Source organism: Podarcis gaigeae (genome assembly GCF_964106915.1).
Source record: "Podarcis gaigeae genome assembly, chromosome: 7".
In the NCBI taxonomy this organism is placed as follows: domain Eukaryota; kingdom Metazoa; phylum Chordata; class Lepidosauria; order Squamata; family Lacertidae; genus Podarcis; species Podarcis gaigeae.
Genome location: NC_139683.1, coordinates 61,671,491 through 61,695,851, shown reverse-complemented (window position 1 = coordinate 61,695,851; position 24,361 = coordinate 61,671,491). Strand labels below are relative to the sequence as shown.

General features: G+C 43.2%; 1 protein-coding gene across 11 annotated transcripts in view; it reads left to right on the top strand.

The window, feature by feature from the left end:
- Positions 1-24,361, top strand: part of PHACTR1 (phosphatase and actin regulator 1) — a 253,070-nt gene that overhangs the window by 124,897 nt on the left and 103,812 nt on the right. Inside the window, exon 1 of one of the 11 annotated variants that reach the window (XM_083747287.1) lies at positions 14,841-15,218. The exons of 8 other annotated variants lie outside the window; for them this stretch is intronic. In XM_083747287.1, coding sequence (XP_083603413.1) covers positions 14,966-15,218 — 253 coding nt within the window. In that variant the 5' untranslated portion in view covers positions 14,841-14,965. Of the gene's footprint in view, positions 1-14,840; positions 15,219-15,754; positions 15,927-24,361 lie in introns of those variants that run through there. 2 more of the 11 variants (XM_083747293.1, XM_083747297.1) reach the window with 2 other exon arrangements.

Genomic DNA, 24,361 nt, shown 5'->3' with positions numbered 1-24,361 from the left:
AGTTTTCTCCCTTCAGTTTGAGCAACAACACTGCACATGCAAGGAGCTCTTTCTAATCAAACACACAGAGACACAGCTTACACTGGTCTCTCAACCAGATTGCTGACCAAGTCCTCACCCACATAGTTTTCATAATGCTACAGCATCTTGTGTTTGCTGGGTCCAGTGGTGCCAACTTGAATAAAATATTGGGGGCGGGGGGTTAAGCCCCACCTGCATCACACAATCAATCACATGACATGGTGCGCGCCCGTCACCTTTAGGGGGCCCCAGCCCCCTCAAATGCTTTATTGCGTGGGGCCAAAGTCCCCTCAGCCCCTAGGAGTTGGCTCCTATGGCTGGGTTGCAACTTCTCCAAGCTTTGAACAGCAGCAGCTGGTGAAGCAACTCACTGGGAAGAACTGCCAGCCACGTTTGTGGAGAGGGGAAAGCTTGCCTTTACCACAAATGGCCAGGCAGTGGCGGCTCAGTCGGGCTGGAGAGGCTCTCTCAGTCAAGGAGCCTGTCCAAGACGTCAGCCTGAAGCAGAGCCCAAATGGTGCCCCCTACTTGCACTAGGACCAACATTTTTAAAAGTTTAAGGGGACCCCTGACCATTAGGTCCAGTTGTGACCGACTCTGGGGTTGCAGCGCTCATCTCACTTTATTGGCCGAGGGAGCTGGCATACAGCTTCTGGGTCATGTGGCCAGCATGACTAAGCCACTTCTGGCGAACCAGAGCAGCGTACGGAAACGCCGTTTACCTTCCTGCCCAAGCAGTACCTATTTATCTATTTGTACTTTGACGTGCTTTCAAACTGCTAGGTTGGCAGGAGCAGGGACCGAGCAACGGGAGCTCACCCCGTTGCGGGGATTCGAACCACCGACCTTCTGATCAGCAAGTCCTAGGCTCTGTGGTTTAACGCACAGCGCCACCCAATTCCTTGATTCATCTATCCTCCCATTGTGGTGCTGTCTCAAGCAGGTTGCTTCCTCCTGCTGCATGGCAGCGCTGACCTTGCTCAGTAAGAACCAGACAAATCTCTTGGCTGCTGTTTGGCTAGCATCTTCCAGTGCAGCCTGCTGATGTCAGTGCAAATCATTATGTGCTGATTCATTTGCTTTTACATCTGGATCATTGACAAACCATGGTTAGAGCCATAACTTGGCCTCGAGAGGCTGTTGACATCACAGGCATGGGAGTGATGGAACTTCTGAAGCTCACTCCTGGGCAGGTGGGAAACAAAAGCAGTTCCAAACTTGAACTTGCCTGTTCTGTGTTTGGGAGCACCAATCACACTATGGGTTCATTTTGCATTATGTCTGCATCCAGCCAGAGTCACTTTTTGAGCATGTGGGCTGCACAACGAACAGCTTTAAGAGCCCTGATCACCTGTCCATGAAGAGTTACTGGAGTCATTCTACCACACCCCTAGTAAAAAATGGCAGTGCCAATTATCTGATTAGGTCATCAGCCCAGTGAAGGCACAATTTGTTTTCATTGCAGTTAATTTCATTGCATTCTACAGAATTACAAAACAAAGGGCAAAGGCACACCTGACCCCTGTCCTTAATGTTTTCTTCTTCATGGTTTTTATTATTATTATTAAAAACTTAGGAAAGAACTGACATGATTTGGGGGCATGACAGGCTGCCAGTGTTTTTCTGTTTTACCAGAAATCATCCCCCGCTCCTTTGGAACGCAATTCTATATAATTTCCCAAAATAGCTAAATTCAGCTCATTAGTCTACGGTGCAGAGCAGCCAAAGTCCAACACTGCACAATGAAGAGCACGACATAATTCACATTGTGGCTCTCAGAGACTGTTCTTGTTGAACCACTTCTGCTGCTGGCTTTAGCTAGAAGGCTGCAAGCAAAGAATTGGGCTCAAGAGCTAAAGCAGCTATTTTTTAATATATATTTTAAGTAGTACATTCTTTTCCATTTCTTGTTACAAAACTCTAACCTCTGCCTGTTCCTGCTAAGTCAACAGCTTAATGTTAGCTGGCTGTAAGAGGGCAGGGCTGAGATGGAAGCTTCTTCTCATCGCTTTCTCTCTCTTTCCCCTTGCCCCTAACACTGGCCACCTCCCTTTTCCTACCAACCAGGTGGTCTTCTCTTTAGAACAGGGATAGGCAACCTCTTGCCCTCCAAATGTTGCAGACGACAAGCTCCCAACATTCCTGACCATTGGCCCTGATGACTGGGGCTGATGGGAATTGAGTGTCAAATTTTTCAACAGTGGAACAGATTCCCTTGGAAGGGGGTAGACTCTCCTTCCTTGGAGGTTTTTAAGAAGAGGTTGGATGGTCATCTGTCGTTGATGCTTTAGTTGAGATTCCTGCATTGCTGGGGGTTGGACTAGATGACCCTTTGGTCCCTTCCAACTGCATGATTCTATGATAAACAACATCTGAAGGGCTGCAGTTCCCCTACCTTCGATTTAGAAGGCATAGAGCGTTCTGTTGAGGAGCACCCCTTTGAAGGCTTACATACACACAGTGTTGTTATTCTAGAAAAAGAGGTGCCGGAACTCACCATGAATGCCTCCCTCGTTCTCTTAGAATGGCAATGGCACCCATCTGAGAGGTGCCAGAACTGAGTTCCAGCAAGTTCCGGCCAAAAAAGAGCCCTGCATACGCAGCATACATCTAAAGCAATTTTCTCCCCCCAAAATAATGGGAACTGTAGTTTATCCCCACAGCACCCTTAACAAACTACAGTTCCCAGGATTCGGGGGGGGGGGGGAGGCTTTAAATGCATGGTGTGTACATAGCCATAGTTTCACTCAGGGATGCTTTGCAAATTCCTACACAAATGCTACTTTTCTGTGAATTAGTCACATTTTTGGACACCATTTGGGGCAGGAATGTGAATGAATATGAGAGTTTCATGCTGCGTGACTAGAGTTGATGCTTTAAGATCCATGTATTGTTTGCCACATGTTTCTCAGTATAAATATGATAATGGGAGAAGTAGGCCCGCCTCAGCGCCAATATGTATCATCCCACAATAGTCCGGAGCTTCTTCCTCTCAGCACAATCCAATGCTGCTCTATAACAGAATGATCTAGGAAGGGAAAACATAGGCAAGGTGAGAGATGTGGTTACGTCCCAAGTAAACACCGCCTTCCCACCTGGCTGTGCAGTGTTAACTATGGGCTGGAAACATATCATTAATCTGACCCATCTGGTTCCTTCATAAACATGTTTCCAGAGTGGCATGAGGCCAACCATAGGGAAGCGGGTGTCGATAGCTGCAAATTGGCTGCTGAAGCAGATCTAGCAACAACAGTACACAAGGTGAGGAAGAGTTGTTTGTTGAAGGCCGTCCATAGTTTGGAGCTTCACTCTCTATGAAAGTCTGCTGCTTTCATATTGTCTACATACTCTGTTTTGAAGACCTGCAGGACACCTTAAGGTTTTCCCCATCAAAACACGGCTTCATTTTAACATGACAGCCACCAGATGTGGCCTACCTCAGCGTGTAAAATGCTGAAACTGTTTCTATGTTGTGAGTTTGTTTCCAAACCTGCATGGAACTACATAAAATGTTTGCATAAGCCCATGTGAAGCAGAACCACTCATATCTTCCTGATTCTCTGTTCTTTCGAAGGATGTGGTACACCTTTAAAGTCAGCTTTTAATTTGGACATACAGGCAGCTTGTAGGTCAGAATCAAACTGTTCTCTGGGTAAGGTCAAAAACAACTCATCACTTTCTTAACATCAGTGATTAGCATACAATTCCATTTTTTTCTACACAGTGATTGGACAATATCCAGTATTTATTTCTCCATCCCTTTCCGAATTCCAAAAAGCCCCCCTCACACGAACACATTTAAAAATATATGGGATGTTAATCAGTCAAAGAACTGATTGAAGATGAATGTTCTCGCCTGGCACCTAAAGGTGTATAATAAAGATGCCACCCGAATTCCACAATTGTGTTGCTTACCCTCCAGACCTTGCATGGAGGAGGCACATAAAGAAGGGCCTCAGTTTATGATGGCAGCGTCCAGGTAGGTTCATATGGAGAGAGGCGGTCCTTGAGATACTGTGGTCCTGAGCTGTTGGAAGCATTATAGGTCAAAACCAGCACTTTGAAATGGGCCTGAAAACTAATTGGCAGCTAGTGCAATTGGGCCAGGATCGGTGTAATATGCTCAAACCATCCTGCCCCAGTGAGCAACCTGGCTGCCGAATTGTGCACCAGCTGAAGATTCAATGTGAAACCACTCTGAAAATGGCAACTTTCCTAACAATTCTCAGTACCTTAACAAACTACAGTTCCCATGATCCTTTGGGGAAGGCACAGCTGTTTTAAGTACTGTTTTAAATGTGTAGTGCACATGTGACCTAATAATACCTACAGTGTTACAGCTGTGCTAAATATCAGCAAGGAGGGGAACACATCCATAGCTGGGTGAGTCAAGCTCTTATTATTTCAAAGGAGAAATGGAATTGTAAAAAAGGCCACTACATTTAAAGTGAAATTGTTTTATTACTGCCTGTGAAATGGAGAAATAGATTGATTCCCCACCACTCATTTCAAGGCACCATGCATTTTAAAAACCTGGGTAGGTTATTGCATAAATGGTATTTACTGTAAATATAAGCACTGCTTATAGAATGCTAATACATTCAGGTGGATGGGGTGTTCATACCTGATAGCTTCAAATAATGAAAGAGCAATAATATTTTGAAATATGATTTGGTTAATTGCTTGTTGAAAGGAAGGCCATTCCGACTAGTGTTTTTATATGAAAGTGAATTATATGTAAAAACTGTGTCCTTGCCATACATATACAGAGCCCTTATAAGAGAGGCATTCAGTGAGCAAACGTTGAAGACAATAAAACCAAATTCTTGGTGTGTACTGTAACATCTCCCTCTGTCATGTTGAACTGGTTGTGGCCAGATTTGTAGCTGCTTTGGAGCTTCCAACCTCCTCTCCCTCCCTCTTTGCTTAGCTTTCCACAAGGCAGGGGTGTTATTTAAAGCTGTCGCTTTGCCTTTCACCCTGCTGTTGAATGTGATGTTATTGCATGTGTTCAGGATCTGTGTCTCACAAATGTCGGAATGAAAAGGCCAATTAGAGTGAATTAGACCATAGTGTTCTGCTTTTAAAAATGACTTGTCAGTACAATATTCTGCGAATTTCTTTTAGCTTCCTGCTGCAGACAATCATACTGTCGGAGCCTTACTTGTGGGAACTTGGCCCTCCTCAAAGAAATGCCAGGCCCATTTCCTGAATTTTCAGCTTCTGTTGTGACAACAGCAATAGAACAGGAAAAGGTCTCTACCCCCTTTTCTTATGATGAGCAAAAAATTAAATGCAATACTTTTTTAAAAAGTGAAACAGAGCAGTCCAACAGCCCAATCCCTGAGACTTATTTCTGAGTAAACATGCATAGTTTCACTTTTTAAAAAAGTATTGCATTTAATTTTTTGCCTTTCCTCTAGGCCCAAAATCTAACCCTACACTGCACAGGTTATGACTTATGCATTTCTTTTTTCTTTTTTAAAAGGCTCTTGAGGTCTTATCATAATAAAATTTCAATATGAAAATTACTTCGTTTGGCCCTGCTAGGGTAAACTTAGGCCTCCCCACCCTGCTTAAGAGCTTTATAGCATTTATTTAAAAAAAAATTAGAACCTGATTGCAGTTCTGTTGTTCAGAAAGTATAAATAACATCTTCCATGCAAGTGGTAAGTTTTCATACCCCTCCCGCTTTCTAATGTGATGAAGAGTTCTGGGGATATTTTGTGACATTTTGGCTGGCCTAATGAAGATACTGACTTAAAATGGATTTTTCTTATGGACTGACATAACTATCATTTACTTTTTGTACAGTCTCTTTCTCTAGCCACACATAAAAGAAATGGGGGGGGGGTTGAAATTCACTTTGAAAAGATCGTGATTGATCCGTCAAGCATTAATACGGATGCTCAGCCTCTATTCATGTCAAATATATTTGTTCTCAGCTCATCCAGGGATGTATACAGATTGCAGCAGCAGTGCTTAGCAGTTTGTCTCTTTAGACCTTAAATTCTCTTTATTTACTTATTTAGAATAACATTAGTTTGGATGGGGGTGGAGAGAGAGCTTGAGCAGAGCCAGGCTGAAAGAAGGAATTAATCACAACCGGTTGACATCCATTAGAAAGCAAGGTCTTTTGAAATCTCTATTCAATTACATGTTCTATAAAAGGGTAACTTTCAGTCTCACAAAACCCCAGAGGTTAGATGTGATGAGGCATGCAGCGAAGGGAAAGAGAACAAGCAAACCTCATCTACGAGCTTGTGCAATGGTGTTATTATTTAACATACGGCAATACGTTGCTTTGACTTCCTTTTTTAACTATAGCTTATTTATTAAATGTGCCACTTTTAAGTTTGTATCCAAAAAGCACTTGCCTTTTGTTTCTCTGCGTTATACATTGTGTGGGTGTCCCTTCTTTCTTAAAATACACAGGCAGGGACTGTACCCTCTGTGCCATGCTGGCAGCAGCTGTATACTTTATAATTGCCAAATCACATGAGAAAGGCTGGCAACTAATTACAGCTGATGTTGGAGGATAGAGCAGTGGCTTCTGTGAACCAGAAGTTCAGGGGCATCCTGAGTTCGGCTATAGTTGTAGCTTCTGAAAATCACTGCCTCCCTCCCTCAATGTGGCAGGCAGCAGCATTACAGGAGAAGGAAGGTTTGGGTGAAATATGAGAGATCCAGGTTGAAGTTGCTGCTCTACTAAACCATGCCAACTGCTTTGAAAAGTTAGCGGTGCCACTGATGTGAGGCACATTAGGCCATTGTATGACTCAGCTATGGGGGACAACAACTTGAGAGGCGCCAAAAAATGACACAGGAGACTGGGAGAATTAAAAGGGTCGGCGTGGGTAAAGGTAAAGGTAAAGGTAAAGGTACTCCTGCCCGTACGGGCCACTCTTGACAGACTCTGGGGTTGTGCGCCCATCTCACTTAAGAGGCCAGGGGCCAGCGCTGTCCGGAGACAGTTCCGGGTCATGTGGCCAGCGTGACAAAGCTGCATCTGGCGAGCCAGAGCCGCACACGGAAACACCGTTTACCTTCCCGCTGGTAAGCGGTCCCTATTTATCTACTTGCACCCGGAGGTGCTTTCGAACTGCTAGGTTGGCAGGCGCTGGGACCGAGCAGCGGGAGCGCACTCCGCCGCAGGGATTCGAACCGCCGACCTTTCGATCGGCAAGTCCTAGGCGCTGAGGCTTTAACCCACAGCGCCACCTGCGTCCCGGACTGCGTGGGTAGGGAAGAGCAAATATCCATGGGCACTACTTAGTCCAGTGGAGCCCATTTGAACTGGCCATGTGAGCAGCCACTGTCTGTGTGTGATGTGCAAATCTTGCTAAGAACCAATTTCACCCTCATAGGACATACTGTAAGTAGGCAGCAGCATTGCAAGGTCAAGGGGCTTATGCAGCAATGTGTTTATCTGCTACATTTATAACAGACATGCAAGGAGCTCAGGATGGCTGTGTGTGCCAGTTTCCTATTCACATAACAGCAAGGTCCAGGCCTACTTAGCTGCAGAGAAGGAGCTACAACAGTGTTACAAATTGATGCACATCTTAATTTCCAGTTGGCTTCATCAAGGGAAGGTATTAGTCTTCAATTTTGGTGAGCGTCGTGATCATCTCAAGGGCTAAAACAAGCTACTATCAGCTTTCCTATGCTATTAATCCCTGATGGGATCTGACATTTCTTAATTGAGGTTCCTAGAAAAATGATTAGTTGGATTTTAAGAAGGCCAAGGCATTGGCATTCCCCTTTGAAACGCACAACCATGTACCAGCTTCTGCTGTGTCATGCATGCACCTCTTATTTTCAGTTGTGCAGAATAAATGGTGTACGGACATCTGCGTGGATCTGTGTCCAACTGATAACATCACAAGTATTTAGCTCATTCTGTGATTATGTGTTTGCAGACCTCTACATGCAGTTCTTCATGGTGTGAAGCCAAACAGGATCTGATCTTTTTTTTTCTTCTTTTTTTTTTTAAACTTATTCAAACTAGTTTGGTGAACTAGAGAAGTAGCCAAGTTGGGGGGAGGTGAAGAGAGAGAGAGAGAGAGAGAGAATGTTAAACTATGATATAATGCAAGCATACTGCAGCCTACGTGAGATTGAGCATCATTTACATTCATGTCAATTTATTTGTAGCACATGTTATTCCAAAAGCTTGCCTAAAGGGAGAGTGTAGTTAAAATTTAAATCCTTTGCAGGTGTTAACATTCAACCCACTAAACCACCTAGCTTTGGGCAGCAAACACCAAAGAAAATAAATAGTCATTCAGGAAATGTGTGTGCTTCACCTAATATCCACAGACTTCTCCCCATCATATATGGAACTCTTTCTCCTATCAGCCACATTCTTCAAGACCAACATCCTGGAATCTGTGTCCATTAGAAAAAAGAAACAGCACACATTGAGAGGCATTCTTGAGGCTTTCTGCAGATAACTTGTTAAATTATTTAATGCAGTGGTGTAGTTAGGTAATTTTAGACTCTGGACTTACTACTTCCCCCACCCCCACCCCTCGCCCAACCCTGATCTTTAAATAGTGAATTTGCCTACTTCTGAATGTGGTAAACCAGCCCTTCTGCACTGGGGAGACCCTTCTGCTCACTCTTCTGAGTGGGGCCCCCCTGAAATTCCACTCCAGAGTCCAGCCCTGATGGTACCACTAATTTAATTAGAATGATACCACTAGATATCCCTGCTCAAGATCAGTGTTGAAAAACCTGTTGTTGTACCTGCAGCATTTAGTATTTTTCAGTGTGGTGCTGTGACTGCATTTGTTGGTTCATGACGGGGCCGTTCCAGTGGCGGTTCCTCATTTGTGAAATGCTTTCTCTGGTGAGGTGCATCTGTCCCCCTCATTATTAGCTTCAGGAGGAATTTAAAAACATCTGGGTTTACCTAGGCAGTTGTTGGCTGAAAAACAGTTTCTGGCAACCCTAAGATCACTGTTTTTATTTATTTTTTAAAATCACTTTTAAGCTATTTTTAGATTTGTTTAAAAAAATGGTTTAATATTGATATGTTTGCCACGCTGGGCTCCTTTGGGAGGAGAGGAGGAACATAAATAGAATAAAAATAATGATAACCTAATTTATCCTTAAAACAACCCCTCAGAAAGCTCTGTGGCCAGCCAGGGATCTTTACTCCAGTCTTCCTGAGCTACACCACAATGCCATATATCGGCAAAACAGCCAGACACAGGGTAAAATTTGCCCACCCTTCAATTTTGAAAGGAACTGAAGTGAAAACGTCAGCCAAAAATTTGCAGAGAAGAAAAAGAAAAAAGCATTCGTCTTACAATGATCCAGATGTTTTGCTTAGAATAAGCTTCATTGACCTGGAAGTGCATCAACATTCTCATTGAAGCATGGTTAATGCTTTTGATAGGGTTTGTTTCAGGATGTTTGGTTTGAATTCCAATGCCTTTCACGTTGCCTGCCGAGTCATGCGGAGAGAGCATTTAAAGATGAGGATGTTGTATAATTTTAAGCATACATTTATATGTATAAAGCATGTTGTGTGCAGCTGTTTCCCCTCCCCAGCTGTGAGATCAATATTCTTCAAACAGTTATATGGTAAACCTTCTTTCCCCCACATTCTGGTAACTTCAGTTTAGTAAAAATCTGAGCATATCCTCTATATCAGAAGTGAGCAATCTCCCCCCCCCCAATAGCTACATACTACTGTGGGGGGCGCAGCATGGCAGTAGGCAAGACCATTCACACATGCACAGCCACACTCATTCACATGCACTTTATGTTTGCTGTCGGGGGACCTGTATACTGAGCATTAATTCGTGATTTGCATGCATTCAGATTTGTTTGTGGGAAGGTTGTACGATATCAGGTCCAACATTTTGGAAGTATGCTTATTGTGTGATAGTGCCAGATCCACTTTAACTTGTTGATGATGTTGTTTAGTCGTTGTTCTCTGTTGTCCCCTTCTCCTTGTGCCCTCCATCTTTCCCAACATCAGGGTCTTTTCCAGCGAGTCTTCTCTTCTCATGAGGTGGCCAAAGTATTGGAGCCTCAGCTTCAGGATCTGTCCTTCCAGTGAGCACTCAGGGCTGATTTCCTTCAGAATGGATAGGTTTGATCTTCTTGCAGTCCATGGGACTCTCAAGAGTCTCCTCCAGCACCATAATTCAAAAGCATCAATTCTTCAGCGATCAGCCTTCTTTATGGTCCAGCTCTCACTTCCATACATCACTACTGGGAAACCATAGCTTTAACTATACAGACCTTTGTCGGCAAGGTGATGTCTCTGCTTTTTAAGATGCTGTCTAGGTTTCACCAAATGAAATGAAGTAGCACTATTGTTTTCTGTTCGGCACCCTGAAAGCAAGGCAGGCATTGCAAGCATGAAATAGATGGAATAAAACAGTTTTCCTTTGCTAATACAGTGATGCCTCGCAAGACGAAAATAATCCGTTCCGCGACTCTCTTTGTCTAGCGGTTTTTTCGTCTTGCGAAGCAACCCTATTAGCGGATTAGCGGATTAGCGCTCTTAGCGGCTTAGCGGCTATTAAAGGCTTAGCGGCTTAGTGGCTAAAAGGCTATTAGCGGCTTAGCGGCTTAGAAAAAGGGGGGGAGTGAAAAAAATCGCAAGACTCGCAAGACGTTTTCGTCTTGCGAAGCAAGCCCATAGGGAAATTTGTCTTGCGAAGCACATCGAAAAACGGAAAACCCTTTCGTCTAGCGGGTTTTTCGTCTTGCGGGGCACCACTGAATGAAGCAGAGCAAGTAAAGTAACCAGTTTTTCTGTCACCATTCTCTTCCCTTCCCCTCCTTAAAATCCATACCATAGAGAGGTGAAAGTGCTATGCCTAGAAAAGCACATTGATATTTTTTTTCCTGTTGCAAGCATTGAATTTCCTCTTTCAACTCTCGAGATCTGCACTGACCCTGGAAAAGTGCATAGAGTTGAAGGGAAAAAATGGGAAAGAGTGTTGCTTGCAGCAGCTTCAACTCTGCTTGAGCAGGCATGGCTCTTTCCCAGTTCTTCCTTCATCTCTATAAAACTTTCCAAGCTGAGTGCCCATGTCAACCTCAAAGTCCAGTTTTTGGCAGAGAGTGGGGTTTGGGAGAGATCCCAGAGGGCCACATGCAGCCCATGGATGCCCTCCTCCGTGCTCTATACTCAAAACATTGTATTGAACTAAATTCAGCTCAGCGTAGACCCATTGAAATTAACATAGCTAAGGTAGTCGAGTCCACAAATTTTATTAGGTTTAATCTGAGAAGAACTTGGTTGAATACAATCCAGTGAATGTTCAGCCCACCTGAGCAGCCAAACAGGTCACCGGGTCACAGCTTTCCGCATTAGGGTGAGATGCATTGTATTTCTGTTTAAATTATAGTAACTATTTCTAAATTTACCTGTGTTCATTCAAAATTGCATATGTAATTTTTATGCAAATCTGATTCCATTTTGTCCTTTTTTTACGGTGATGTATTTTCTCTTTTCTAATGATGTGTAGGTGCTCACCTAACATGCATTCATGAAAGGTGAGACTGCAACCCTATAGCTGATTATCTGGGGGATAAAAGCTCTACTGAACTCAGTTGTACTTACTTCTAGGTACACAGGTACAGGATTGCACTGTAAGTTAGGAGCAGGGAAGAAATAGCAGGCTGTGGGCATTATGTATTGCAAGGACCTAAATGTTCTCCAAAGAGGAAACATGTGTTCCAGCATCTCATCATACCCTCAACCAAGGTTCCTCAACCTTTGTCACCAAAGTCTCTTCACATACATTTTCATGCTGTGCAAAAGAGCTTACATTTGTTCAGAGGGGGAGTGAGTTTCCAGAGAATATATTAATTATACTGTCAAAAATGTCTTTCCTTTATTTCTGTGCTTTGCATTCTAGCCAACCAAAGGTCACAAATAGAAACAGCATTCTATTCATAGAGTAGAAATTGACTTGTCTATTATTATTTTTTATGTTCCTGCTAATTTGAGGGGGAAATTTAGCGCTACGTGATTGACAACTGGTGCTAAGTCAAGCAGAGTGTAGGCAGATTCTGTGAAAGGCTCTACTCCCTTCTGCAGAGCTACCTAAGTCTTCCTCCACAGCAGCCTCTCTGCTTCCAGATTGCCCCAGTTGGGAGACATTCTCTCTTGTTGGGGACAGGTGCAGAGGCAGCACTGTTTTTCCCAGCCGGAACTCACTGGAACTCAATTCTGGCTCCTCTCAGGTGGGCGCAATTGCCACTCTAAGAGAATGAGGGAGGCGTTCGTGGTGAGTTCCGGTACCTCTTTTTCTAGAAAAATAGCACTGTTCAGAGGGGCAATCCGTTCACTAGATTTGTGGTTGTTTTGCTTTTTCCTCCTTCCCTTTTAGGGACATGATTACTTTACAGTCCAGTCCAGACTGAAATGTATTCATTTGAGTTTATTTCAAACCCCACAGAACATAGCCATCTACTCATTTTTCCTTTGCAAATTTATTTATTATTTATCATAATAATAATATCAATGTCCACACCTGATGCTATAAAAACTTGTATGGTGTGATCCCTGCCACCCGTAAGCCTTGCCTCTTTTGTGGCCTCCTTTGACACACAGGAAAACAAATCTCCCTCCCATTTGTAAGACATTGTGTTCTTGCAGTTGCATGTTCTTATTTATGCTCATATGGGCTTATATTCACCACAACACAATAATATATATGCATTGTTAAGCAAGTTTATTCTCTCTTCCCTCCACCCCCGCCATTTGTTAGCTTAATATGACCTCGGCAGCCACTACTGTACACCAAATGCTCCCAAACCTGTATGATGTTTTTCCCCCTCTTTACATGCCTAACAGATGTTTGCCCCTGTCAATTGAATTGCAAGCATACAAGATGCTAGATGTTGCACTGAGTAATGTGAAAGTTAGCAGCTTCAATGCAGTTTTCTGTCGCCATCCATTTCCTATGAGCAAAACTGATGAGTCAATTGGGGTGGGGGACAATTATAAGTTATTGTTCAGGGGTTTTGCTTCCTAAATTGGTGTGCCCCCTCCCACCAAAAAAACCCCTCATCTTTGGTTGGATATGCATCTGTCAGTTGGTCTTTGGAATTCTTAGTACATATGCAGATTGAAGTTTTTAATTAAAGCTGGAGGAGAGGAGTTGCATAGTTGCATAAATGTGCTTTTTCAGCTGCCACAATGCAACCTGATTTTTTTTTTAAGTGCTCCAGTAACTTCTGCTGAAAAATGAACTCCATTTACTCAATATTGTGACTCATATTTTTTTTTAAAAAAAACAACTTTCTTATCCCAGTACAAGATAATGGAACGTTCCTCTGTTGTTTGTATTCAGCAATGCCAGTTTTCCCTTGGCCTTTGCACATTCTTGTCTCTTCTTGCATCCTCTGTGGCCTATCTTTTAAAACACACAAATGGCTATTTCTGTCCAGTGTTTCACAACGATGCCCATTGATAGTGGCTGGCAGGGCCTGGTGACATCGGGGCAAGCTCTTCAAAAATGGGAATCCTCCCTCTCTGGCTAATGACGCCCAGGGGTCACCAGGAAAAGCAGACCCTCTGAATCCCTTGCCGACTGCTAATCTCGGGATGAATGCCCTCTTTTTATTCCCATCATCCCTTTTTGCAAAGTGCAGCTGACCCCAAGAGCTGCAGTATCTCCCTTGGATACTTATAGTCTAGGCTGGATCTCCCCGCCACCAGTGGCCATCACAAAGTGACCTAAGCCAAGTCCAATCTTTTGTCTGTCACTTTGCTGTCTACCTCACTCAGAGAAATGTTGTCCTCCCACACCGCTTAAGTGGGGTGGCTCCCTCTGCTGAAGCTGGTGCTTAAGCAATGAAACCACAGTGGAGAACACAAAGGAAGTGAAAAATGTGGCTTTAGTGCCCAGGCACGCTTTCCCTTAAGTCCATACCTTTTTGCCTCATTTTCAATTTGGTCCAGGGCTGGGTGTTCCCACTTGTGATTTTTGCCTTGGGTTTTACTTGAGGAAAGACCCCTGAAACCCTGTGTTTTCCCTTTTATTCTTCCTATAACCAATAGTCCATTTTTCATGTGGTCATCAACTCTGCGTACCCGTGGCAGAGAGTCAGAATCAGGGAAAATCAGAAAGCTAGCTAATCAGAAAACCAAATAACCAGAAAGCAGATAAATCAGAAAATCTTTTGACGAATACAAAAGGTGCCAGGACACATGCTTTGCACATACAGTATTTCATTTGATCACAATTTTTATATGAGCACTAAACAGAGAAACTTTAAAAAATAAAATAAATTTAAGCATGCCTGGAAAATTGAAAAAACTATCCTCCAGGGGTAGGCAGGGAAAGGAGGTGGGAGCTCCCAGGAAAAAAAACATGCAAATTCCTGTACAGGAGCAATTTTAGGACCAGTTCAGAAGAGGGACAAATTTTTTATTTGGGTTTTCCACAGATTGATGTTTGATCAAATTCAGCAATAAATAGCAGGTTTTTTGGGGGGGCACCTCTCAGACCCATGATAATAGATCAATGCAAACTACTAGAAATCGCGGGACAAATAAAACAGAGAGTGCTATGTGAGTCAAAGAGTGCAGCCTAGTGTTTGCCTTCTGCCTGTGCCCCATTGAGAAGGAGGGCTCTTGTGGCTTGCCAGTGAGTTTGTGTGGCATTTGTTTTGCAAGGTGAGATGAGGTGACACAGGTATGGTTGGAGAAGAGCATCCTGCAGCTCCAATCATTCTGATTGGTTAAGGCAGCGGGGTCACATAGGTCACTCAAGGCTTGGCTACGCTTCCCTCCTCTCTCTCTCTCTCTCTCTCTCTCTCTCTGCCTCTTCCCCCACCCTGTCTTCTCTCTCCCCCTCCCTCCCCCTTTTAATCCTTGTGTGTGATGGGGGTGTGAGAGGGAGAGTTGCGTGTGAGTGTGTGTGTGTGGCAGAGAGAGAGAGGCTAAGGCGAAAGTGAGCGGATGGCGGACTCCACACACACCAAGCAGCCTGGGATGCTTTCCTTTTCATCCCTTTCCGGCCGCAGGGATGGCTCCTCTCCAGACCAGAGTGAGGAGAAGCCTAAAAAAAGAGCTTTCTATCTGGTGAGGATGAAGCCACTGAAAGAGCCTGTTACGAACAACAACAACGTGTCTTTTGTGATACACTGTCACATAGGCAAGGAGATAAAGCACATATGCAGCAACTGCAGTCGCGGCGAGGAAGCCCGTGACGGTGAGTGCTCTGATCTTTAGTCTGTATTATATGAGAGAGAGAGAGTGCGAGAGAGAGAGCATGTTTTTCCCGGTGGTGATTGTGTATATGCATAGGTGCCTGACTCCCAATTACTGGCTGCTAGTAAGCTTGCTACTTAAGGGACTCTGGGAGGAGGGAGAAAGTAGAGGCAGGGAATGAGATGGGTCTGGCAGCTATTTGGCATGCCAAGCAGAGGGGAAAGCAAAACGGTCCTTGTTTCTTTTACCTTCATTTGCCTTAGCCCAGCAGCACCCACAGAGCAGAGTCCTCTCTCCTTATAGCTGCAACAGAAACGGCTCCGTGAATTGCTTGCTTTTCCATCATCACCATCATAATGGCTTGCTTAAACTAGTCTTTTTCATCTGGGCTACAGCAACTCCCCACCCCCTCCTTCTATCAACATGCCGCAGTCAGAGTTTACTTGACTTAATTATTGGAATTTGGGAGGGGGCTTTTGGTGGGATCAGTCTCGTGTGATCCCCCCCCCGCATTGTGTCGCTACCTCCAAACGCAAACACATATACTGGGATGTGTGCAGAGTTCTTGGATGGAATCTTACTGGAATTAGTGTGCCACCTTTTGTATCAGACGGTTGCCAACTGCTCTCCCCACTCTCCTTTGACACCACTGAGTGTAACATTCAAAGAGGGGTGCATTCAGATAGAGTCCAATAGGGGTTTTATACAGGTAAGCAGATCTGTTCTGTGTGTATCTCTGTAAAGAACAAACGAAATGTTTTTGAATGAGCAATGAGAGCGTCTTAGGATTTTGCCAGAGTCAGCAACTTAAAGAGGCAGAAAGCTACAAGAAGGAATAAAATCCAGCTCAAACAAAAACATCTTTGGGGATGTTGCCAGCCATATCTTCTTGCCAGGGGATTTGCTATGGGATTTTTTTTTTCTTTATTTATTTTTTGGTCATGATGTTTCATGTTTTATTTAAAATACAAATGCGCTGGAGTTAGAAGCAGCTGAGTTGGGTAAGCTAGCAGAGATTGTTTCCTGAAGGTCAGTGAAAGGTTTTTGATTTGGAAATGTGAGGGGGGGGGGACCCACATAACTGTCAGAGCTGTTTGATATCTGCAGTTGTCACCAGTTTAGTTCACCTTTTTTTAACGTTTGGGATGAAATTTGCATTATTAAAAAGTAAATGTATTCATTCTGTTTGGGTGAATCAAATATTTTCTGGTTCCTGGCAGTTCCTTGTCACCCAAAGCAGGGCAGTTGCAATGAAATAGTTGTGGTGGCTTGTTTCCCTCCCACCCCTAAATGTATTTCACAAATGCAGATATGCTAGCATAATTACTTTCTTTATATTAACTTACATGGTTCAGTTTTGTGGGGGGGGGCAATAGTAAAGGTTTGTTTAAAAATATAGAGAGTGATCTAAAATTTTATTTCAGTTGCACTACTGTACCAAAGATGAGCACTTGGCCTTTCAGTATATTTTGCTCTGATTTCCGCCCCCTCCCCTTCTGCTTATTATTGATGACAGCAGAGACCACTGGAAATGGAACCTGAGGATTTGCCAGGCAGGAGCAGCAAGTGCCTTAAAACCTTAGCATGATTCATTTATCCCTCCTAAAGCAGGCTAAACCACTGATTTGAAATATACGCTGACTGTTTTAATTAAATCTGCCTCAAAATGTATTGCATCAGCCCCATTTATTATCACCATCCCTAGACTCAGATTTCTAGAAGCTAGTGTAAGAGGGCAAGTGGAGCTGTTCTTACTTTAATGTATGTAAGCATGCATGCCTTTAAAATATAGTCTCTGGTTCCAAACACATTTCAACAAGCTTTACAGAGGGACAATAACCTGACCTTTTTGATGTCAGTCAGTAAAGCTTTTACTTGGCAATAGAATATTTAGTAGTGCCATATTTGAGGCTAGAAAAGTGCTAACCATGGAAATGTGGAAGGGCATGACATAAATGGAGCTATCCAGCGGATAATTTTTTGAGACTACTTGTAATGTTGATTTCATTAGGACCAGGCACATCAGTTGTATATTGCTGGTGCCTGTTGCTGACAGTGGAGGGGTCCCATCAGTGAGGAACTCATCTCATGAAACCAAGCTGAAGCTGTGTACCTATGCTTTTCTGCAAGTCCCATTCACTTCAATGGAATTCTCTGTGGTTGTTTTGCCCGTACCTTGTAAGCACAAGGGATACGAGTCCTTTCCACAGCGTTGTAGAAATGTAATTTGTTGGTGATTGCAGAGTAGCGCATGTTTTCCTGGAATGCATCACAAAATAGAATATAAACAAGCTCTTTGGGTGGGGGAAGGCAGGTGTTTTGAAAACTGGGCATCTTCTTCCTCGGAGGAAGGAGGCAGCAAGGTTCCCATTCTACAGTCTGTTCCTTTTTTGGGCTAGGAAACAAGCACTCATATCCTGCTTATCAGCTTCTCATAGGTTGGCCAGTGTGAGAACACAATCTTGGACAAAGATGGACCTTTGGCCTCATCCATTTGGGCTTCTTATGTCCTCAGTGTGTTGTGTTTCAGACACTGCCTTATTCTTCCTCTGACCTTCCATCTTTCTTTTTGCTTGGCTTTCTGTTCACCATCATAAGAAGAGGGTGGAAGAAAGATCCTTGTCCGAGGGCTGAGTGTGCATGCCACTCCATTGTGGCTTTGCATTGCTTTCCCACCCTTGTTGGGGTGTGACTCCAACCCTTTCCCCTTGAGAAGGAAACATTAAGCAGCAAACACCCTTCATTCTTTTTCTGCACCTAGACCCTTCGATGTACCGGTAAAGTTGATGCCTCGCCCACAATGAGCAGTAGACTGGAGAAGACAGACAAATCTACAAGGCCATTTCTACATTTTCCCTCATAATGTGAGGGTAGGACTTCTTTATATCAGTCAGTCTCTTGGAAATCTATTCCATGCCCATCACCTCTTATGAACGCATGATATGCCTCTTATGGTATTGGATCAATGGCCCAACTAGTTGCTCTCCAAGGACTCAGTTCTCTGCCACCCCTGCAATAAAAGATTATTTACTTCTTTTTTAAGGGAAGGAGCCATAGAATCAATCTGGGAGCTTCTTTTCACAAAGCACATGCTCTACACTGACCTATGAACCCTTCCTGTTTTCCTTCACTCCTACCAAGACAATTGCCAGTTTTAGTAATGAACCTTCACATTTGAGCTGACCTTGATGCCCAGGATCTTTTCCAAGATTACAGTAGGGGCTTTATGCTAGGTGTCTGCACAGTGACTATAAGATGTGGTTGGGACCCTGATTTTGTGCTTTGGAAAACAGTTCACCTCAATCCAAGGCATTCTGTAAGGTTGCCTGATTTGATTCAGAGTATTTTCCAAGTCTGATTCATTTCCATCCATTCATTACTGGGAAATCAAAAAGTGACTACAGGCAATGACAGATTTACAGTTGGCCACACAGGCGCACATCATGGCAACCTGGAAGTGGCCAGAAAAGGGGGCATAACAGGCTTATTGTGCTCTGCCATTGCACACAATGACCCGGAATGCAACCCCATGCAATTCGTAGGTTGTCTGCCTATTATTTTGACAGAAGTGGATGAAATTTGCTAGCTAAACTAGCCCCCTTCAGAGTGGATAAAGCCTGCCAAATTGCAGGCAAATAAGTCCAGATGCTTTTGCACAGGGCACCTTTAAAATTTGATTATTTTTTTAAAATGAAATGTCTATACTTTTTTATTTCGGTGTGGAATTGGATGAAATACACAGACAAGGTCACCTTTTGCGAGTACGTTAATCCTAACAACATTCAGAAGGATAGCTGCATTGACTTTCTAGCCAGGGCGGCTGTTACAGTTTTAAGGTGGGTGAAAAAAGGAATCACCATATTTCCCCTAGTGTTTTGTGGGCAATTGGTCTGAACATGGCAGACATGACTAATTGCAGACAAATAGGTCTAGGGCTTTTTGTGCTAAACATCTTTAAAAGTTGAATTTGAGGTGGGAAAAACTAAAAGGGATTTATTTGCTTTTTCATAAATTCATTCCCTCTGATTACAAGCTTGATTTGTCAGTCAGAGCAGAACTCTCCCTCCATTCTGGAGTCTGATCTTCTTTCTCTCATCATCCCACCCTTGTGCTTATGCTAAGCCAGAGACATCACTTTCATTTTTAGTAAAAATTTGTTTGCTGGACTAAGGGGAAAAAATCTGTATCACCAAGGCACCATGAACGTTTTTCATTGTTTGGGTTTTTTTTCATTGGTTTTTTTTTGGGGGGGGTCCCTGATATTTTGTTGGTTGCTTTTCCATATTTTGGGCAGATTCTCCTCTATTTTGGTTTACCATAGATTTTTGGGCCTTTTGAAGGGGAAATGCTTATGGTTTCTCCTGGCTGACCTGTTGTGGTGTTCTCCTCATGGGGCTGTCCTTGAAGACAGTCCAGGAATTGCAACGAACGCAAAATGCTGCAGCAAGAATGCTGGTAGGGGACAGCAGGCCACAAACGTACTGCTCTTAATTTACTTCTACACTGGTTGCCAACTGTTTTCTGGGCCCAATTCCAGCAGCTTACCCAGATGTTTAAAGTCCTAAATGGCCTGGGACCAAAATACCTTCAAGAACATATTCTTCTATATCAATCTGTCCATGGTTTAATACCAGCAGATGGAAGCTATCTTGGTGATCTCTGTGCAGGATGTAGAAGACCAGAGAGAGGCCTTTTCAGTGGTGGCTCCTTTCATGTGGAACTCTTCCCTCTACTGAGAGGTGTCTGTAGAATTTAAGAGGTGGCTGATTAATATGCACCTTTTTCAGTGGATGTTTGAAGGAGATCGGCTGAATGGATTAGTTGCTGCTGAAGTTGACAAACCACTATTTAGTAAGTTGTTGTGTTGCGTACTTTTAGGACAGTGTTAGTTAATAGAGATTCTTTTTATTTTATTTGACTTTGTTGTAAACTGCTCATGTGGCTTGTGTAAACAGTGGTATGTACAGAATATATATTTAAAATGTATTGTATAGATGGAATTGAATTTCAAATATTCTCACAGGGAATTCCTTAAGGAATACCACACCTTATCTCTGCCAAGTGGTAGCAAGATTCCAGGGGGTTCTGGGCACTTACCCAGGGCCGTGTTTCTGTTGGGAATTCAGACACATCAGAGACTGAAGTGTTTTAAGATATGTGGTTCATATACACCTGAGTCTAGGTGAAGGAAGTGAGTTCAAGAGGAGCGTGTTCCCTGCAGCAGCATGGCATTGGAGTTCAAGGCATCCTGCGCACTATTCCTGTGCCTTTCTGTCCTAGCCTGCCAAGATGGTTCTACCCCATATAGCCTCTGCCTGGTCTCTCCTTTCTCCTTCCCAAGAACATTTGCTAAGCTGTCCTTCCCCTTTTCCAAACCTGTTTTTAAAAAGGGAGACACTTTTCTCTGACATCATGCCCCCCAACACCTTGGCAACCTCCCAAATCTCCTGTCCCTGTCTGCTCCTCGAAGCGGGGTGGGGTGGGGGGATACAGAGTTTTTGTTTTTGTTTTGCATTGCCAGTGGCCTTCAGTGGCTCAGTACTGTACCTGGCTACCCTTTGCTTCTTAAAGGCTCTGCACTTAGCTAGCCTGGCCAGACTGGTATGCATATGCTAACCCAGGAATTTATTTTCTGACAGTTAATATTTGGGATATGAAAAGGAAATATAATCTAAATACCATTGTTCATTAAATTCTACCATTCACAGACTCTAGCAGTTATGAGTGCCCTTGCACTAATAAACTCTGTTACCCCTAATCTGTAACAAGCAAGTGTTCACCACAAATGGAGAATCACAAAGTCTCTAGATTGCAATTCAGCCCCGTTCCTGTATATCGGGCATATAGCATGTTTGGTCCTTCAGATGTTGTTGGACTCCAACTCCCATCAGCCCCAGCAAGCACGGACAGGGGCGAGAGATGATGGGAGTTGGAACTCCAGCTACATCTGGAGAGCCACAGATTCCTTATCCCAGATTTAGGATACTAGAAAGACATAAAGAGTGATGGTGTTCCTCTGGCATACCTCAGATGGGTGGGGATTATACAAGGGTTTATTGGGAAAATATAAACGTTTGGCCACACAATGTTCGACCAAGGATGATGCAGGATTCCGTGCTTATTTAAGCAAGCATGTTCTAGCTATCAATCCCCAATAAATAATAACATTTCGCTATTAACCAAGCCAGCCCAGAGAAAAAGCTAGTATCCTCATTGATGGCCATAACATTACTTTTAATGGCTGGCTTCAATGAGCTCAATGTCTAGGCATCCAGCTTTTAGCTCTTCAATAGATTCTCTTTGTGGCAATAAGCAAGTTTGTCCTCTGTGACATATCCCTAAAATGTTGAGCCTAGCGCTCTAAAGCATTGCCGTTCGATGCACCTCTTCACCCTGGCTTGCGGAAATTGAAGAATTGATTTTGGTGTCTTCCCTGTAATTTGTTGTATTGGATTATTGTTTTGGGGTGATGAGTGAGGTCTTCATTGTTTATCATTGTTTTAATAGCATTGTGCTTTTTATATACTGCAACCTTTCCTGTCAAATTCTGGTGAAAGGTGTGTAAGAAATATGAGAGATCAGAACAGACTAAGAATAAGAAAAATTTTATTTCAGATACTTATGAAAATCATAATCACTAAAGTACCATTTACATAGGTACCCTTTCTAGAGAGCTGTATTGAAAATGGTTACAAAAGAAGAGGGTAAAAAAAATGGATAACTAGGAGTTATGTATATGGAGGGCACTACTGTAATAGTGTATTTGCTCCTCTGTCCTTTAGTTCTCTTGTATGTTAAAATATTGTTTTCAAGGGTAATGCTACATGATTTTACGCAGAAATCAAGCCAACATTTGCTGTCAGATCCTACACTCGGCTCAGCAGATTGCACAGTTGTGGGATGCTCATTTGTGAGGAATCAACATGTCAGCTTTCAACTCTCCTCCCTAAACCATAAGTGTTTTTCCATGGAGGGAATCCATAACCTGTGAAACATCCAAGAGCCTAGACCTATCACACACTTTGCGTTCCTAAGCAACCTAGGAAAATTCAAAATTTCCTCCAAGGAGTTCAATGTGGTACATATGGTACTCTCTTTTTATCCTCACAACAACCCTGTGAGGTAGGCCAGGCTGAGAGACAGTAACTGACCCGGGGTCACCTGCTGAGCTTCATGGCTTAATGGGGATTTGAACCCTCCTGAAAGGGACACGGGTAGTGCTGTGGGTTAAACTACAGAGCCTAGGACTTGCCAATCAGAAGGTTGGCGGTTTGAATCCCTGCAACGCGGTGAGCTCCCGTTGCTTGGTCCCTGCTCCTGCCAACCTAGCAGTTCGAAAGCACGTCAAAAAGTGCAAGTAGATAAATAGGTGCCGCTCCGGCGGGAAGATAAATGGTGTTTCCGTGCGCTGCTCTGGTTCGCCAGAAGCGGCTTAGTCATGCTGGCCACATGACCCAGAAGCTGTACGCCGGCTCCCTCGGCCAATAAAGTGAGATGAGCGCCACAACCCCAGAGTTAGCCACGACTGGACCTAATGGTCAGGGGTCCCTTTACCTTTACCTCCTAGATCCTAGTAGTGCAACACACTAACTGCTATACCACGCTGGTAACATACTGTTTTTAGTTTCCAGGTGCAGCTTAAATATTGTCACTGCTGTCACAAAGGCATGCAGAAGTTTGATCTGTGAACCTTTCTTCCCTAAAGGAAAACAGATGATTGCAATTCCAACCTGGACTTTAGGACTTTAGACTCCTGGGGTAAGGGGAAAAAAAACTTTGCAGTTAAATAAAACACATGCTATTAAATAAAACAAGGTGATTATTTTGCTGCAAAAGTAATTATTGAATCAAAATTGCTGTCTTCAAGGCAGCCTGTAAACCCAGCAGTTTCTCTCCATGCATCATTTCCCTCCCCTCCCCATTACAAATTTGCATACGGCTCAGGGTTTTTTAAAAAACATTTCTTGCCTGACCAGCTCTAAAGGGAAGATAACAAGAGGCAGCTGCTAACCGTCTGAAGCCATCTAAGATCACACTTATTCAAAACAGCCCTATTCCACTGTTAAGTGCATCCTTAACAATGTAAGCAAAATTGACAATAGTAACCTGTAAAATGGAAAAGCTGGCCTCCAGCTTCATAATAGATAGTATTTAGGAGAAAGGAATGAAAACAAAATTAAAAGGATGTGCAGCTCTCATTTCCATGAGGTTTAGTGTGGAGTGTTTTCTTTTTCTTTTGCACACATCCAAGGACCTAGTTCTCAATGAAACCTCGGATAGGAGGAGGTGTGAATTCAGGAACTCATCTATCGTCCTCCATCTATTTATTTATTTAATCTATGAGCCACTTCCCACAGGGACAGTCCGAAAATTTCACAATAAAAATTCATATAAATAGATTTTTTTAACTTGTTAAAATCAAGTGATAATCTACAGTACTGCGCATGCACGCAAAGTCCCACCTCCTCCACAACACCAAAATACCGTATTTTTTGCTCTATAAGACTCACTTTTTCCCTCCTAAAAAGTAAGGGGAAATGTGTGTGCGTCTTATGGAGTGAATGCAGGCTGCGCAGCTATCCCGGAAGCCAGAACAGCAAGAGGGATCGCTGCTTTCACTGCGCAGTGATCCCTCTTGCTTTTCTGGCTTCTGAGATTCAGAATATTTTTTTTCTTGTTTTCCTCCTCCAAAAACTAGGTGCGTCTTGTGGTCTGGTGTGTCTTATAGAGCGAAAAATACGGTAATGATAATAATCATCACAAAAATGGGGGCAGAACAGCAGAATAAGATAGTGACGAGAACTAAAGCATATTGATGCCCAATTGCATGGGAGAAGAAAAAGGTTGCCTGGTTCTGGGAAGGTGTTGATGCTGGCACAAAGTGTGTTTCCCTGGAGAGAAACCCACATTCTGTAATTTACCACCTTGGTAAGAATTAGACATGCATTTCACATTGATTGGCTTTATAGATTGGTTGGTTGATTGATTGATTGATTGATGAACATTATATACCATCCTTTATCCGAAGACCACAGGGTGGCTTACAGTATAAAAGCACAAAATACATAAGAAAAACAATAAATAATAAATAATAATAATACCCCACAAAACATTTTAAAAACTGTAGATTGTTTAATCAGCCCA